Here is an 18,631-nt window from a genome sequence, read left to right on the forward strand (position 1 = left end):
ACACAGTGTTTGCTAAATGGAAAAACAAACTGGTGATGTGTTGCGATAAACAAGTCAGTATATTCAAGGCCCTTGTACAAAGCTTTGGTATTTTTTGTTTACGTAACATTACCATTTTACTTCTTTTAAATGACTGAACTGTTTAGCTGCAGAGCAATGACAGACTGCCATTGGCTGTACATTATTACCAAGCAGGTGTGTAGCAATGGTAAGATACATTTACAATGTGAGTGTCACAGCGTGAAAAGACTGCACAGGATTTGGCAAATACAGGGTTAATTAATTCACAACCTGTGTCTGTCCCAATAAGAATGCCATTAATGACTGGGTCTATTAATTAATTACCCTGTTAATTAATTAATTAATTAATTAATTAATTACCCTGCCATCTCCAGTAGAAATAGAGAAATTGAGTGTGTTCGAAGGGCACAGTAGGTTGTGTTTGGCTGGGAGCAACAGTATTTTGCTTTGTCATTTGAAAGTGATTGTAGCTGACAAGAGTAGCAGGACCTGGCTTTATGTGTAGGTGGTTGTAGCGGTGAATGTGCAGTACCTGTTGTTCAATGAATAATACAGACAGAGAGTGCCCAGTTGCCAGGGTTCCTTACTGCCTCAGCAAGTGCAGGCAGCTATAGGATTGCTCATAGAAGTTTTAGCAATGCCTAGCAGTGTAAAGGCAGATGTCTGGAATAGTGGCTTTGTTCAGTCGCATGCTTGCTTTTATAGAGGCACTTTCCTTGCACGCAAACTGTATATGCTCTGTGGTAAAGGAACTGTAAGGGAGACGGAAGTCAAGAGCAGATTTGAAGATTCAGCCCTCCCATACATACAGAGATAAAAATAGGCTGCAACCTGTTTCATATTTATTTCATGGTAAGAGATTGGTTAATGCATTTTAATATATAACACACATATAGGTTGATAGTTGTATTAATCACTAACACAAACATCTTAGCAGGGATGTGCAGTGTAAAGGTTTACAGAAGCATTTTCCACTGTACCAAATGATCTTCAGTGGTATTGCAGTGGTTCTGGGATAAAGGGCAGTGGTAGCACAATGGTAGTTACACACTAGTAACATTCTCATATCTTCACATACAATGGTATCACTAAACAATACAAACTGGTAATCTGTTGCAGTACCATAGCTGTACCAGTTTGCTACAGTATCAGGACCACTGTAAATACATGTTGCCTTAGCTACATGGTTATTATGGGTTCCTAGTGGTAGTATACTTGTATTAACATTTTTATGTTGTGTTTTATACAGTACTTTTCAGTAGTGAAAGAATTAAGTGTGTTTATAAAAATAACTAGTTGGTGTGGCTTGCATGCAGTTTAATTGAATGATAATGACAACTACAACACCACAACAATTAAAATGTGTGCAATACATAAACAAGTACATATATAAGTGCATAGGACATGAAAATACATCACCTTGCAAGATGAGAGGTGCTATGAAGTCACATAAAAATGGCATTTGTATTGAAATGTTTTTCTCATCCGTGATATGAACAAAAACGTGAAAACTTTATCAATATTAATAATAAGTGACAAACTGAATTTTGTTTCTTCCAGAGTTTACATCTTGAGACATTTATCAGAAAAAAAGCAGTTTTCTGCACTACTGAAAAAAAAGATCTTAGATTGCTGCTGTGTTTGCCTGTTACTGTTGCCTGGGTGACAGAGACCTGAGAAAGTGATACACTTGCCACAGTTTTTTGACAGTATATGGTAGCTTGACAGTGTGGCCGGAGTCTGCTCTTCTTGAGGTCCCAGGATCAGCTGACCAGGAGACTGGACATTCCCCTTATTTATAGGTGTCCAGTTTAAACTGACTTCTCTAGAGCTAAAACTACTGTTGAGGGAACTGTCATCAGACATTAAGAACTCCTCTGCAGGTGGTTTTAACTCTAACTAAATTATAAGACAGAATTCATTTGAAAAACCAAAATACGTATGAAGAGAAACAGGAAGTTTGTTGGCCTGACTATATGCAAATGTTTTTAATGTTCTCGGTTCCCTCACTTTTGTGTTTTTGTTTAGGCTTGTTTATCATGCTCCTGCAGGGGTGACGTCAATTGCAATGTAACTTGCTTCAGCAGAGGGTGGCAGTTAGTTTGCTTGTGGTTTAAGATACATATCAAGTTGTTTCCCCAAATTGCACACAGTGTGTTGCAATCTCTTGAGAAACAGAAACAGCCTCCTGAGGTGCAGTAGAGCCTTTACCGAGGTAAGGGCGTGCTGATCTCTTTTTAATTCTTGTACGCAGTATAGATGATTTATTAGTTCTGACACTTCTCACACCTGTTGTTGCATGATGAGGAGTGAATGGAGGGTGCTGGACTGTATCAAATGTACAGTAAGAGATTCCACTGCAAGGCTTAGGTAGGTGTTTGGTTTTTGTGCAGATTTCATGGTTCTTTTTATAGTTGTGCTCATCGGGCTTGAAAGGGAGATTCTATAAGTGAGCACCGCAGTCAGAAGTGGGTAATCTCTTTCACTGTGCTTCTGTTGGAGTTTCACCTTTAGGGATTCAGAGATTTCATGTTCTATTCAAAACCGTTTCAAGATCTACTAAATGATTAGCAAATCAGGGGTATTGTGCTATATTACGTATATACAGATATATAGAAATGATAAATAAAACATTTTAAAAATATATTATTTGCAGTTTTTCTTGTGCTATGCATTTGCCATTCTTTACCATGTTGTTAGGGCTCTTTTCATAATGGGCCCTTTTGCACTAATCATGTCACTCTGTCTGTCTATCAGTCTGTCTGTCTGTCAAACTACTTTATTCTATCTATCTATCTATCTATCTATCTATCTATCTATCTATCTATCTATCTATCTATCTAACTACAGCTATGGCCAAAAGTTTTGCATCCCCCTATAGAATTAACTCATTTTAAGTTCGAATGAAACCTGCTGAATAATGTTACGTTATGCTGAATAATTCACATATTCATATACTATTACATACCGAAATCTAACATGAAATGCTGTACTACAATTATGGCTTTTATAATATAATTTTGTAGTTTCTTTGATTATATGTTCAATAAAATCTCAAAATTATGTTAATATTTAAAAAAAAAAAAGATATCTCACTCCTAAAATTCTAGGTGAGGCAAAACTTTTTGCCCCAGCTGTATCTATCTATGTATTTGTGCCTGCTCTGATTTTTTATTTATTTATTTATTTTAACATACACCTTTAAGCTTTTCCACACTTATGCCATGCTTTACTGCACTGTGCACTAGTGTTGATGTTTAGATCCACCTGCATCATCGTGTGAGATGAAACTGAAATCTTACAGCAGGTGGTCTGCACGAAGAATGGGGCTTCCCACGGTCCTCGCTGAGGTTTTTTATGCAGCCAGAAATAGCAGGTTTTAAAAGAACACAAACAAAAACACAGCAATAATTCCACGTAAAAACAAGCATGCATCAGAAACAAACCTGTGAACCCAGCCAGGAACCTGAAGCAGACGTGTGAACTTTTATCAGATGGACCTGACATTCAAATAAAGCATCAACCACAATGACCTTATAACAAGTAGACAAGTGTTTGGGTTTATGTTTGCTACCGTTTAAATACTGTTTGGAGGGTAGCAGACACCTTATAAAGGTTTACCACAGTGGATTCTGCACCTTCCTGTGTTGTTCCCATGAATACTGGTTATTTACCATGCCATACCATTAATTAAGTCTGTTTTTTTACTCTGCTAACCTGTGCTTTACCATACTTTCATTATTCTACATTTGATTTACTACAGATTACTATAAATAAGGAATAAAGTACCCTAATCATGACACTTTATCTTCATTTAAATACATGTTTTTAATGGTTTAGAGATACATGAAGGACATCACAATATGCAGATAGGGATCTGCTTAATGGCACGGTCCTGATGGGTTACTTTTAAGATGTGTAATAAGATCAGATAATCATTAACAAGGAAAGTTTTTGTTAAAAGGTTCTTTTGGTCATATATCATCGCCTTTATTATGATACACTGGGCCGTATTTTCAAAGCATGTACTCCAGTCTCTAATGAGCTCCGATTTTTTGAAAGAGGTAAAACACCTGTTCATTTTACAAAAGTAAAATCAAACAACTAAGTAATATATTTCGAGTTCTCTTAAGCACTGTTTCGTTTTTCATTTTGTTACATTAACATAATTAAGGAGCAAACTCTTTGAAAACATGACCCAACATGTCATGTAAAAATATCACAAGAAAAGATACCCAGTGAATCAATACACCCCTGCATAATAGTGCTTCTTTAAAAACAATTGGGACACGTTTCAGGAATATCAAACCTGATTTAATAATTAAGACAGGCTTTTAAAAATTCTTCAAATGAAGTATCTTAAACAGAGCTCAGTGTTTGACTTTCAGCAGGTAATGGGAGCTGATAAACCAGTCCTGTGAGTCACAGATACAAATCCAAGGGTTTGTTTGTACTATATTAGCAGGGCATGCAAAAGCAAACTGCTAAAGCAGCAAACTCGGTGAGATTCTGAAATCAGCAGGGATGGCATGTTGTGGTTAAAGCACAAGACCAGAGTGCAATCTTCAACACCAGGTCAGAGCATACAAGGGCTTGCAGGGACTTTTGGCGAGAACACTGTCTTAATTCTGGTAACGCCAAAGAAAGCTTTTAATTTCCTTTTGAAAGGATGCCAGCAGAATCAACATAGGAGCCCCCAAAATATCTAATTTCCTCTATTCACAGCACAGCCTCTTTTATCTGATGATTATGTCTGTCAGTGTGTACGTCCGTCTGTCTGCGTGGCAAAACACAGGTTTGCAGTAAATGGCAGGATTCAGTAACACAGTGCTAGTGTCTTTTAATGACTAAAACTTTAGTCAACTGTGTTTTTATGTTAAATTGTTTGACATTGTGAATACTATTCAAGTCTGAACTGCTTTTGTTCTACTTGGGGTGTCCTGCCCGTCGCGTCCCAAGCTAAAAATATATGGGTAACAGCTAGTTCCAAGTGGTGAGCTGCAGTCTGAGGTTCTAAGGATGAATAGAACAGGAGGGTAGCTGTCATCTCTCTCCAGCCGGAAAGCAATTTGCTTACTGTCTAACCTGAATTAACAGACTGTGCCTGTGACCAGTGTGAATCGTTACAAATCCTCTTTATAAAGACCACTTATACATGGTGAGCAGTTATTACAAAAACAGGTTTTTACTGAATATGCAAGACAAACAGTATTAGGATGTTACTCGCCAACAAAATAAGGCACATTTTCTTAGAGGTTTCAGGTGACATGATCTGAAAAAAATAAATCAATCAAATGGAAAATCAGACAAAGAACACCAGCAAAAACAAAACAATATTAGATTAATACTTATACAATAATGATTCCATTAAAACTTAATACAATTCAATTACAATGCCTAATAATGCAAAATAAATGTTCAAAGATGTGATAATTCATCATAAAAATTCAATACATTTATAGGTTGTGTGATGAGTACTTGAAAAATGTGCCAGTGAGTCTACTCCAAATTTCAAACAATTCAAACCTGTTTTTGCACTTTCACAAAGGATATGAGATATGACAATTTCATTAACATCTGTCAAGTCATCAGAATTTCTCACAATTTCCAGTAGCTTCACTGCGATTGTGCAGAGCCCCTGTATATTTCAAAGCAGTGTGCCCCACGATACCACCTACCCCGTCTTATAAGAAGCATGTGTGCCATGAAAAACACAGTATAGAATAATATAGCATAAGAAATGGCAATGCATAGTTTAATGAAAAATGCACATGTGGTTTACAATAACTCAAGTAATGAAACAAAATGTCATAGTGACCTACATTCAACAGCATGTTGAATAGCATCTTGTAACAAACATCATTGCAAAGTTTCATCAAGTCTGTGTAAGCCATCACTAGCCCAGCTAAGCCAGAATCAGTGCATAACTGCTGAATTGCAAAGAATGGGCTACTATTCTTCAATGCACAACAAACTTGTAGATGCTGTCAGCACAGAGGCCTCACTGTGATACTGGAAAGGGTTAAGCTGTATGCAGGCTGTCTTGGCAACTTTTTTCTAACAGATAGAATATAAATTGGAAATGAATTGGCGAGAGTCAGAAGCAGAAAATGGGAACAATAGGAAGTCGTTTAATTATTCATCACTTTTAACGGTAGATTGATTTATGACCAATCATCTCATGCACATCAGCTGTAGGTGTCAAATTTACATACAGATTATTTATAATAGGTCTGGACAGGAGGGTTACTTTCGGCAGAGTCGTATTTCTATAAAGATGGTTCATTTAGTTGTGCAGTGCAACCTTACTAATTAGTAAACCAACTTGTCGGTATTGATAAGACCAGAAGAAGTTTGATTGCAGGAAAGAGGATAGAAATTAACTAAAAGAAATTACCCTTTTCAACACTAAGTGCTAGATTTAATAGAAACATACATACATATTTAAGATAACATGCATCTTTTCACAGTTTAGAAACAGGGCTGTTTTGAGTGGAGTTATGTTTTCAAGACCTAATGACCATCTGTATTAAATACAGTGCAAACACAGTTAGCAATGCAGTATAGGAGGCAGTGCACAGTTTGAAGGTCTTGGTAAAAAAAAAAAAAAATGTGCTCATTGAAATGAAGAGGACCAAAGAGGATTCCTCAGTGTGTCTGTTATTCTGCGTTGCATCATATTCATAGAATGGAACCTAATGTTCATTTGATCTGTTCCACCCCAACTGTAACACCACACACACACCCACTCACATACAGACGTGCTCAAATTTGTTGGTACCCTTACAGCTCATTGAAATAATGCTTCATTCCTCCTGAAAAGTGATGAACTTAAAAGCTATTTTATCATGTATACTTGCATGCCTTTGGTATGTCATAGAATAAAGCAAAGAAGCTGTGAAAAGAGATGAATTATTGCTTATTCTACAAAGATATTCTAAAATGGCCTGGACACATTTGTTGGTACCCCTTAGAAAAGATAATAAATAACTGGATTATAGTGATATTTCCAACTAATTAGTTTCTTTAATTAATATCACACATCTCTCCAATCTTGTAATCAGTCATTCAGCCTATTTAAATGGAGAAAAGTAGTCACTGTGCTGTTTGGTATCATTGTGTGCACCACACTGAACATGGACCAGAGAAAGCAAAGGAGAGAGTTGTCTGAGGAGATCAGAAAGAAAATAACAGACAAGCATGGTAAAGGTAAAGGCTACAAGACCATCTCCAAGCAGCATGATGTTCCTGTGACAACAGTTGCAAATATTATTAAGAAGTTTAAGGTCCATGGAACTGTAGCCAACCTCCCTGGGCGCGGCCGCAAGAGGAAAATCGACCCCAGATTGAACAGAAGGATAGTGCAAATGGTAGAAAAAGAACCAAGGGTAACTGCCAAAGAGATACAAGCTGAACTCCAAGGAGAAGGTACGTCAGTTTCTGATCGCACCATCCGTCGCTTTTTGAGCAAAAGTGGGCCCAATTGAAGAAGACCCAGGAGGACTCCACTTTTGAAAGAAAAACATAAAAAAGCCAGACTGGAATTTGCTAAAATGCATATTGACAAGCCACAATCCTTCTGGGAGAATGTCCTTTGGACAGATGAGTCAAAACTGGAGCTTTTTGGCAAGTCACATCAGCTCTATGTTCACAGACGAAAAAATGAAGCTTTCAAAGAAAAGAACACCATACCTACAGTGAAACATGGAGGAGGCTCGGTTATGTTTTGGGGCTGCTTTGCTGCGCCTGGCACAGGGTGCCTTGAATCTGTGCAGGGCACAATGAAATCTCAAGACTATCAAGGCATTCTGGAGAGAAACGTACTGCCCAGTGTCAGAAAGTTGTGTCTCAGTTGCAGGTCATGGGTCCTCCAACAGGATAATGACCCAAAACACACAGCTAAAAGCACCCAAGAATGGATAAGAACAAAACATTGGACTATTCTGAAGTGGCCTTCTATGAGTCCTGATCTGAATCCTATCGAACATCTATGGAAAGAGCTGAAACTTGCAGTTTGGAGAAGGCACCCATCAAACCTGAGACAGCTGGAGCAGTTTGCTCAGGAAGAGTGGGCCAAACTACCTGTTAACAGGTGCATAAGTCTCATTGAGATTTACAGAAAACGTTTGATTGCAGTGATTGCCTCTAAAGGTTGTGCAACAAAATATTAGGTTAGAGGTCCCATCATTTTTGTCCATGCCATTTTCATTTGTTTTATTATTTACAATATTATGTTGAATAAAAAATCAAAAGCAAAGTCTGATTTCTATTAAATATGGAATAAACAATGGTGGATGCCAATTACTTTTGTCAGTTTCAAGTTATTTCAGAGAAAATTGTGCATTCTTCGTTTTTTGTGGAGGGGTACCAACAAATTTGAGCACGTCTGTATACTAAAATATCCTGCTGAGATCGTTTTTTAAAAAGCTTCAGTGTTTGAAGTCTGGCCAGTGGTATGAGCTCTAACACAACGAAAATTCCCGCCATTTCTTGGTTTGAGTTAGCCCACAATTGAGGAAGGGGTTGAATTACGCTATGTATCTCTGTACAAACTTTGTCAACTTACAGTTTTTTTTTTTGTCACACAGGAAAGCCGTAGTTAACTGTGAAAGATCTAACCATTTCTATTGAATTGTATGAATCGATGCAATGCGCGACAAACAGGAAGTACAGTGCTGAGTTTTACACTTAACTGGCAGGCTGTAGTCAATGACAACCATTTATTTACAGTATACTATTTTAAACTGTTTGCATTCAAGAGGGCTGGCTGGTAATGTTATGAACATGTGAAGAAAATGTGTTGGAGACTGTCAGTGTTCTACCTTAGATGAAGTGAAAGCACCCATATTGAAAAGCATCTCTTAGCAATGAGAAATCTATTCCTATCTCCCGGGGACTGCAAAAGAACGCTGACACATACTTGATCAATGTCCTCCAAATACAGTATTATTTTAAAATTACATTTTGCAGCTGACTGGCCACGAAGAAAAAGACTTCCTTAAACTAATTTTACAGTAAACAGAATCTGACTGCAGCTGCACACATATACTGTAAGTGTATTTGAAAACCAAATGAATACTTCATGTGATCGAGCTGTCTGAGGCCACAATTTTCAACTGCTGGTTGCACTGTAAAGCTAATGAAGATCTGTAAATAAGTGGATGCATCACTGTTCTCTTGAGTTTTAGTGACACTTTGCTGTAACTCTTCTTACCATTTTAGTTTGTTAAGTATTTATTATAAATTACAGACATACAGCAGTGCTCACACCAGCGACCTTATTGGTTTAATCACTGATCAAGATTGAATACATTTAGATTTCTGTTATTACACCGTGTAACAAATTTTTATTTTTTTTTGGTTCCTGGGTAGTAAGTGTTATTTCCTAATTGCTTATGCCTCAAAAGTATAGAAAATGGCTATTATTCCCCACAAACTTTGCTTTTGTGACCAGGACAGTGATATTTTGAAATGTACCTATTTTCCAGAACATTCCAGATAGATTCAGTGCTGAGTAAACTTGGATTAACTTCTAGAACTTTCCAGCAATATAAATAGTAGTATAAATACAGGGGCCTTAAGCCCACCAGTTCAGTTTAGTTCCAGCAGCCTAAGTGGATACATATCTGCATTTTTCGGAGATGGCATCAAGAGGCTTGAAGTATGATGAGTATGACTGGGAGGTCATAGGAGACTTCAAAATGGTGGCATTCCTGATGGGTCTCCAAGGCGGTTTTACCAAGTTTCCCTGCTATCTTTGCCTTTGGGACAGCAGGGACACCAAGGCGCACTACCACAGGCGGGACTGGCCACAGCGGACCGAGTTCTCTGTGGGGAGGAACAACGTCAAGTGGGAGCCACTGGTGGACCCCCGGAAGGTGCTGATGCCACCACTGCACATCAAATTGGGCCTTATGAAACAATTTGTCAGAGCTCTAGATAAGGAGTCGGCAGCCTTCAAGTACCTTCAAGACTTCTTCCCTAAGCTGTCTGAGGCAAAGGTCAAAGCCGGTGTCTTCGTCGGACCGCAGATAAAGAAGATCCTGGAGTGCAATGAATTCCCCAAGAAGCTCACTAGTAAGGAGAAAGCGGCTTGGAACAGCGTTGTCGCAGTGGTTCGGAGCTTCCTAGGCAATCACAAGGCCGAAAACTATGCGGAGCTGGTTGAGACTCTGGTGAAGAACTACGGCACAATGGGCTGTAGGATGTCCCTCAAAGTCCATATCCTTGATGCTCATCTTGATAAATTCAAGGAGAACATGGGAGCGTACTCGGAGGAGCAAGGCGAGTGCTTCCACCAGGATATACTAGACTTTGAACACGGCTACCAAGGACAGTATAACGAGAACATGATGGGAGACTACATTTGGGGGCTGATTCGTGAAAGTGATTTACAGTATAATCGTAAATCTCGAAAAACTACTCACTTCTAAATCTTTTGTAGTCATTTTTGTATTACTTTAGTATAAATACATGTTAATTTGGATTCATATGTTGTTTTTTCTGACTTTATGTGAACGAAAAGACACAAATTCGCCCGTTTTCTCATTGGAAATAGGTAAATTTCAAAATATCACTGTCCTGGTCACAAAAGCAAAGTTTGTGGGGAATAATAGCCATTTTCTATACTTTTGAGGCATAAGCAATTAGGAAATAACACTTACTACCCAGGAACAAAAATTGTGTTACATAGTGTTATTTATTTCTTAGCAGACGCCCTTATCCAGGGCGACTTACAATTGTTACAACATTATTTTACATACAATTACCCATTTATACAGTTGGGTTTTTTTACTGGAGCAATCTAGGCCGGTCAAGAGTCCAGAGCCCTAACCACTACTCCACACTGCTGCCCTTTAGCAACTAAACTTAAACTGATGAATATATTTCCATTTTATTCCTGCTGAAAATGTGAAGTTTCTGTATAACGATAATGCCTAGATGTATAATGTAAAAACCAGCCAGCCTTGAGTTATTTTGTGTCTGGGCCAATTAGAAAGACTGTTTGCTTGGACTATCAATGATAGTCAGGAGGCATTGTCACAGAGATGAAAAATCTGCAATTTGAAAAACTCTATTAATTAATCCGAGAGATTTTCCTACTAATTGAAAGTTTTATTATCAGAAAGATGTTGATGCACTCATACAAAGCATAAATTATTTTTACAAAGAGAAACATGAAATACCTTTGATACTTTCAGCACATTTTGTGAAAGATTAATACATGTATTATAATATTGGTTAGTCAACAGCTTAAGTGTAGCGGGCTGTAGAATTACGGCAAGCCTCCAAGATAAATTAATGAGTATGACATAATGGTTTATTAAGAGCAGGATGACAAAAAACAAGCTACATGTCTGAGCATGGTTTTGGAATATCAATTTAATGTCCTTCTTTTGGTGTTCTCTTAGTTTCAGATACACACCCTCCTCTTTTCTGGCCAAAGATTCTTCAATAAATGACTCAACAGCATCAAGATGCACAACAATACATCATTGATGAACCTGCCATGCCCTGGAGAGAACATCACGGTGGAATACACATACACGCTGTACTCCACCTTCTACCTGATCATCTTCATCCCTGGCTTGCTGGGAAACAGCGTGGCCCTCTGGGTCCTGTGCACGTTTATAAAAAAAAAGAACAAAGCGGTCATCTTCATGATGAATCTGACCCTGGCTGACCTGGTGCACATCTTCTCCTTACCTTTACGCATCTACTATTATATCAACCATGACTGGCCCTTCGGCAATACCTTGTGTCTGCTCTGCTTCTATCTGAAATATCTCAACATGTATGCCAGTATCGCCTTCCTGGTTTGCATCAGCATCCAGCGCTGCGTTTTCCTCATCAATCCCTTCCGCGCCAAGAACTGGAAACGGCGCTATGACATTGGGATCAGTATTGTGCTCTGGCTTTTGGTCGGGGCCGGGTGCTCCCCTTTCATCCTAATGAGGAATAACTCTACGACGAACAACGGCTGCTTCAAAGACCTCCCCACGCGAAAACTCAATCTGAAGCTCTCGGTGACCATGATGGCCTTTGCAGAGTTGACAGGCTTCGTCATCCCCTTGGTGATCATCGTAACCTGCTCCTGCTGGATCATCCAATCCCTGAAGGACAGCTCGGTGTTCAAGAAGGACAGCGACAAGAGTAAGGCTCTCCGCATGGTGCTCATGTGCATGCTCGTATTCCTGCTGTGCTTCGCCCCCTACCACATCAACTTCCTCTTCTACCTGATGACTGGCCAGGACATCATCACAAACTGCCCCCTGCGGAAAGCCATCCGACAGTTCCATCCCATCTCTCTCTGCCTCGCCAGCCTCAGCTGCTGCCTCAACCCTGTAATCTACTACTTCTTGACGACCGAGTTCTCTCAGCTCTCCCGTCGAGGCAGCATCATGATCCGCAATCGTCTGATGAGCCGGGAGAGTGGATCCTCCATCAGGGAGTAGGAACATTGTGCAGGACCACACTGGAAAAAGAGACTATAATGAAAAGCAACTTGAACTGCCAGACACATTTCTAATAGAAATGTAAAACACAGGTTCCTTGTTTGATGTTGGACAGGTGTTGAACAAACAATAGAAACACCTGCAGTATGATACATAGCACATACTGATAGTAAGCACTCAGAAGTGATGACTCTGTGGGGCATTTTGAAGAGCACACTTTGTGACACATTTCCTTGAAGATATTATTAATTCAGGAGAGGCTATACATTCCTCCAGAACAATTTAAACACCTTGTCATGTTGAATCAATACCATCATTGGTGAGCATGGTGCTACAACACCTTAGTGGCACAGTTATTTTTTTTAAATGTATTTTTTTTATTAAAAAAGCCAACCCCAGCAGTACCATATAGTGAAATAATGCAATGCACCAATATATATATTAAAGACTTAACCAATGAGTTATTTAGAAATTAGCTGTATATGTCATCTTAATTGCTTATTTATATTCCCATTCTGTTTTATGGTGCATACAGTCATTTTGAGTGGTTATGGGTTCTGTTACTCGAATATTCAGTTCAAATATTCTTTCTCAAAATCTCCCGTTACCCGACTTTAAGGTGCTTTGAGCTTGCATGAACAGCCTTCCTCATTCCACTGAAATCATGTGACAATGTGACCTTTCAACTCCTAGCCCCACCTTCATTTTAACAGAGTAGATGGGGCTGGCAGAGTTGAAGGCAGATTGAGAGAAATAATAAGAACTCAGTATTGAAGCAACAGAACCCACAAGCACTTTGAATGATTGCAAACACCATAATAAAGTAAGGGAAATAAATAAATAATACAAGGTAACAAATAATTCAATCATATTTAAATCTACTTTAAATACAGTTTGATATTCATAAACCTGCTTTTAAACTGTTCTTAGTTGTTGGCAGTTTCAAGCATACAAACCTTTTTTTTTTAATCCGTCAAAACTGTCATGAGTTGAAGCTTTGTTAACAGGGCCCTCCACTTCAAATTATCAGGAGTTTGCATAGATTGCAAATGAAGTTTCTATCGGTATTATCATCTTTTTTCACATGTTGTATTCAATTTTTGGTATTCGCTTTCATGTGAACTATACCATGTACGAGAGAAGCTGTCTTGCCAAGACTTTGAAAACGCATATATGCATTATTAAATATAGCACTGATAGGAAACTTAACATGGGACAATTATCCAAGCAGCGACTGGAGGAGTTATAGGCAAACTGATGTCTTGAAGTTGCTGTGTGCCAAATGCTGACCCATTTCCCCAATCTTAGACCACATAGATTATTAGATACCTATGGAATACAAGGCCGTGGGTTTGCTGTGTAAATAGCAGTCTAGATTTCAGTATTGTGCACATTGTGCTGCTTGTATGTATGTTTTTCTATATTTCATAGGATGCCTATTGTTGTATATATTTCAATGTCTACAGTGAGCTATGTAAATAGACACATCAGAGCCTGATGTAAGCTACTTGGCACACTAAAGTGTATGCAATAAAACAACAACAACTCTTGAATATATATTTTTTTATTTTCTTTCTTAAAAAAACAAAATAAAGGGAAGTCCCCTTAATAACTTACTGTATATTTTCAAATACAGTAAAAAAAATAGACTAAAAGTATTGGAAAGTATGATTCAAAGGAGTAAATAAAACAAGTTATTTATTTAAGTACTTCTTATAGTGCTGGTGTAAAATATTATTTCTGTCTGAGAAACATCTGTGCTTATGACCTCAGTCATAAGCACATGTATATGTGTAAACTTCTTACCAGAGGTCACCACAGAATCACATGACAGGGGAAAACAGAACGAGGTACAGTACCAGCAGAAGAGCTTTATCCCCTGGTGTGCAAGGGAACATTAATCCAATCAGGCTGTTCATTCACTAATGCAATCTATAGTCAGCTATACATCCCCCACTGTTGCAAGTTTAGATGAATACATAACAGATATCTGAATGCATGTGCTCCCCTCAATTGGTATCTCTAAGAAATAGTTTTATCATCACTGGAAACACATTGGGAATGCATTCAGGAAATAATTTGCCTTTAAAAGTTTCTTGCTATTTTTATGTAGTTATATCTCTCTTTGGCCTTAAATTAGAATGCACAATGCACAAGCATAACATGGAGCCAGCCCCACACAAACAGAGATATTTATCAAATAAGAGTTGATTAGATTCAGCGGATTACAAATTGAAACATAATACATCTCCTTCAGTAAAATCAGATTGCACTTTTTTCACAGAGAAATTAGTCCATGTCGTATCACATTGTGGCATCTCTACAGGCTTCTTGCATGTGGTAAAGTGATGTTAAGTTTTCTTAAAGGCACAGTATTAATTCTGTCTCTAACTTGTTATTTTGAGTGAACCCCTTTTTTTCCAGGACAATCAACTACAAAACACACCCAAACGCAATTTCTAGCAATACTTGAATCTTGTGTTTTCTAGGCCTGCAGGAACACAAACGTGTCTTAGCAAATTATTACAAAATGCACTGCAGGTTCAGTGAGTTCTTTTTTTGCAACATAAAGTCTGACTGAGATTACCACCAAGATGTGTTTCCTAACCTGATGTCTTTCAACACAGAAGGAATGAAGTCGTACCAGTGACTGCAAAAAAAATGTATTACATTTATTTTGAGATCTCTGGTTATACCGTAAGTTCCAGCTGTATATATCTATTATGTGAAATGCAATTTCAATTTTCAGTTTAATTATGATCGTCCACTTTGATATGAAGCAGACAATATTCATGTGTTAATTAAAGTAACGAAACCACACAAATTGAAACTGAAACTCCAGAGGCATAGCGCCATGTTTCAGTACTGCCTGGTGATTCACTTTGCTTCTGTGATCTGTTACAATGCAACATGCAGCTTGCTCTGACAGAAACAGCTGAAACAGAAGCCAAACTGCTGTTTAAGGGCTAAACATGGATAATACATACAGTAATTGTACCATTAGGAAGTCACAATTCAAAATCATGATTCACTTTTTTATTTTTGATCAATTTTTGTATTCATTTTAAACACTAAACAGATAACAACAAACACCACTAAATGTAAATAACTAAAAAAAAGCTAAAAAGGGGAAGTACCTAAAAGATATCCTCAAATTCACCCAGTATTAATTCAGGAATGGCTACACATTCCTCTACAACAATGTAAACCCCTTGTCATGTTGAATCAATACCATTCTCGCTGAACAAATGGGCTGCAGAACTACTAGGGGAGAAAAATCAATAACCATGGACAGATTAGATGACAGATTCAAGATGACTACAAGGTGTTTATGGGGTGACCATTCCTCAATAACTATAAGAACGAAATTAAAGGTTATTTCGGTCTTCAAGCAAATTATTTTGGTCAAATTGCCAAATGGAAAAAACAAACACGCCGCTTTCTTCGGTCTTTGAGTAAAGCGAAATGTGCTTTGAGCAAATGCAGTTCCCGAACACGTTTTGAAGATGCGCGGCTTCATTTCTTGCAAGTGCAACAAGTTTTGTCAAACAAAGACCTGCTTCTGTGTTCATGAGGGCGTTCAGTGCAATTCTAATTACCACAGCAGCAAGCCTTGCAAAAACAAATACAAATATAGGGATTTCTACGTTGCTAAATCTAAATTGTGATTTTTTAAAAAATGTGCTCTTATATGGTTTATTTTTATGTATCGAATTTGATTGAACAACTTTAATTTTACCAGCCGGTTATTATCTAAACAATCAAAACAGTGTTTTAAAATTAGGCTTAGTAGCCCACTGGAGCTCTCAGTATGGACTTTTGAAAATGTTAATTTACCAAAGTTGTAATCGTCAACAATAATAAAAAAAATAAAAAAATAAAAAGGTGTTCGTTCTTGTTGTCAAAATGAGTCTCTGTCTTTATCCCACAGGCGCGGCACTGTGGCGCTGATCGGGTCTACATGTTTTCTAAAAAGTGGTACAGTTCACCACTTCCTATGATTTATGAAAATATTAAACTTTTAATAAGTACACTTCTTTATTTCGCTTAAAAACAGTAATTACAAACGTGGTTTTATATTTGATTTTGCATTTTAAATATAAATAAAACTGTTATTTTTTAATTGTGTTATCCTTTTTCCTCTAACACTCTATTTTATAAATAACAAGGCAAGAAAGGACGTCAGTTCAAACTCACTTGAAGTTTAATATTTTATTTAAAAGTTTGTATTTCACGTGATGCCCATTTTTAACACTTCGTAATTAACTGCTCTTCGCAGATTGAGCAGCAATTTGTTCGGGAACTGTGTATTCTCAAAGCACATTTCGCAATTTGATTACATGACTTTACTCAACGACCGAAAAAGCTTCGTTCTTTGCTTGTTTGGTATTTTCCATTTCTCAATTTGAGCAAAATAATTTGCTCAAAGACCGAAATAACCTTTCATTTCGTTCATTGAGTTAAATCTGGAGTGGTGGCCCTGCAGGAATGTCTACCTCTACCCTGTACCTCTTAGGTGACTCTAAATGTGTATATTCCTCATGAGACTGACAGTCAGACTGTACAGCTACTATTGTCAATGCCCATATTTGTAATTCAGGGAATCCCCTTACTATTTCGTGGGGAATCCCGTTCGATTCAAGTGAACCTGCTTTACCTGTGTTTTAATGTTGTGTAACACTGCGGTTCTAATAGAAATATCAATAATTTTAACAATGGTCTTCTGTGAAGATGTAGACAGGAGCCTTTTAATAAGGAGGTAGGTTAAAACGTTTCTTGTTTTGCTTCTGAAAGTATTTTGGAGAACGTGCATATTTCAGTTTAGCTCACTGTGTTATAGTTCACACTTTGTGTCTGATCTGTTGAATGAAGGTTATGATTAATACGGTATCTCTTCTATTTAATGCAAGTAGCAGCTATTGCCCTCTAGTGGATGTTGCTGCTCAATTGGGCTCATTCGGGTGCTACGGTAGCTTATACTGTATAACACATTCATTATTATTATTATTATTTATTTCTTAGCAGACGCCAGGGCGACTTACAATTGTTACAATATATCACATTATTTTTTACATACAATTACATTATTTTTTACACGTTATTTTTACATACAATTACCCATTTATACAGTTGTTTTTTTACTGGAGCAATCTAGGTACCTTGCTCAAGGGTACAGCAGCAGTGTCACCCACCAGAGATTGAACCCACAACCCTCCGGTCAAGTGTCCAGAGCCCTAACCACTACTCCGGATACTGCAAATTCTGCACATGGTCTTGTTTTTTAAACAACTTTTTGGGGATGTTATAATAAATTGGCATCACAGTCCAAACAGCAAACAATATGTTTCAAAGACAAAAGTCTTGCCATTCAACTAAAGAGCAATCTCTGCAGTGGATGGGCAAGTACAGGCTGATGTCAGTGTCATTAATGCATCATCTGCTAGGAGGAGATTCATTACAATATGTGCCCTTATAAAAAAAAAAAGCTATACAAATCTATAGCTATTTATAGAAATCTACAGACAATTAAAGAAAGTTACCATCTGTTTTAAATATCTGCAGATATATCTATCAGTATGGAGTAGTGGTTAGGGCTCTGGACTCTTGACCGGAGGGTCGTGGGTTCAATCCCCGGTGGGGACACTGCTGCTGTACCCTTGAGCGAGGTACTTTACCTAGATTGCTCCAGTAAAAACCCAACTGTATAAATGGGTAATTGTATGTAAAAGTAATGTAATATCTTGTAACAATTGTAAGTCGCCCAGGATAAGGGTGTCAGCTAAGAAATTAATAATAATAATCTACAGAGGAAAATTTTACAGTTTTTCTTTAGTAATCAAGTATTTGCTCTGAAGTAATCATAGGACCAACCAGTGTTACCATACCTGACTGGGCTTTGCCATGCTTTTAATATGCTATTCTTTGCAATTCAATCTATACTGCAGTACTGTACACGGTCTGGCCACTTGTGTCCACTTGATTGGATTGAGCATCACCCTGAATCTGAGATACAAAACAAATTGATCATGTGGTGTGACATGTGATCCCTGCAGTGCGATAAAGCTGTCGTAGTTCACTTAGTCATGGCTGCTCTGGTACCCTAATGCCAATGGTTCTTTAAAGGCAATAATGCACCAATCAGCCGTGCCAGAATT

The 18,631-nt window shown here is 37.8% G+C and overlaps 1 protein-coding gene across 2 annotated transcripts; it reads left to right on the forward strand.

Annotated features, from left to right (window-relative positions):
- Positions 1–2,121: 2,121 nt before the first annotated feature.
- LOC117430431 (putative P2Y purinoceptor 10) lies at positions 2,122–14,185 on the forward strand. Of its 2 annotated transcripts, none has more exons than XM_034050446.3 (2): positions 2,122–2,236; positions 11,433–14,185. In XM_034050446.3, the coding sequence occupies exon 2, from the start codon at positions 11,499–11,501 to the stop codon at positions 12,474–12,476; it is 978 nt and encodes a 325-aa protein (XP_033906337.3). In that variant the 5' UTR covers positions 2,122–2,236; positions 11,433–11,498; the 3' UTR covers positions 12,477–14,185. The 2 variants fall into 2 exon arrangements, with proteins under 2 accessions (XP_033906337.3, XP_033906336.3); XM_034050445.3 differs by lacking the exon at positions 2,122–2,236 and adding an exon at positions 2,243–2,391.
- Positions 14,186–18,631: the final 4,446 nt, after the last annotated feature.

The sequence above is a fragment of the Acipenser ruthenus genome, chromosome 26 (assembly GCF_902713425.1).
Source record: "Acipenser ruthenus chromosome 26, fAciRut3.2 maternal haplotype, whole genome shotgun sequence".
Classification (NCBI taxonomy): Eukaryota; Metazoa; Chordata; class Actinopteri; order Acipenseriformes; family Acipenseridae; genus Acipenser; species Acipenser ruthenus.

Bases quoted from the DNA above. Each gene is read 5' to 3' on its own strand.
- LOC117430431 (XM_034050446.3), top strand. From the start codon at position 11,499: ATGCACAACAATACATCATTGATGAACCTGCCATGCCCTGGAGAGAAC.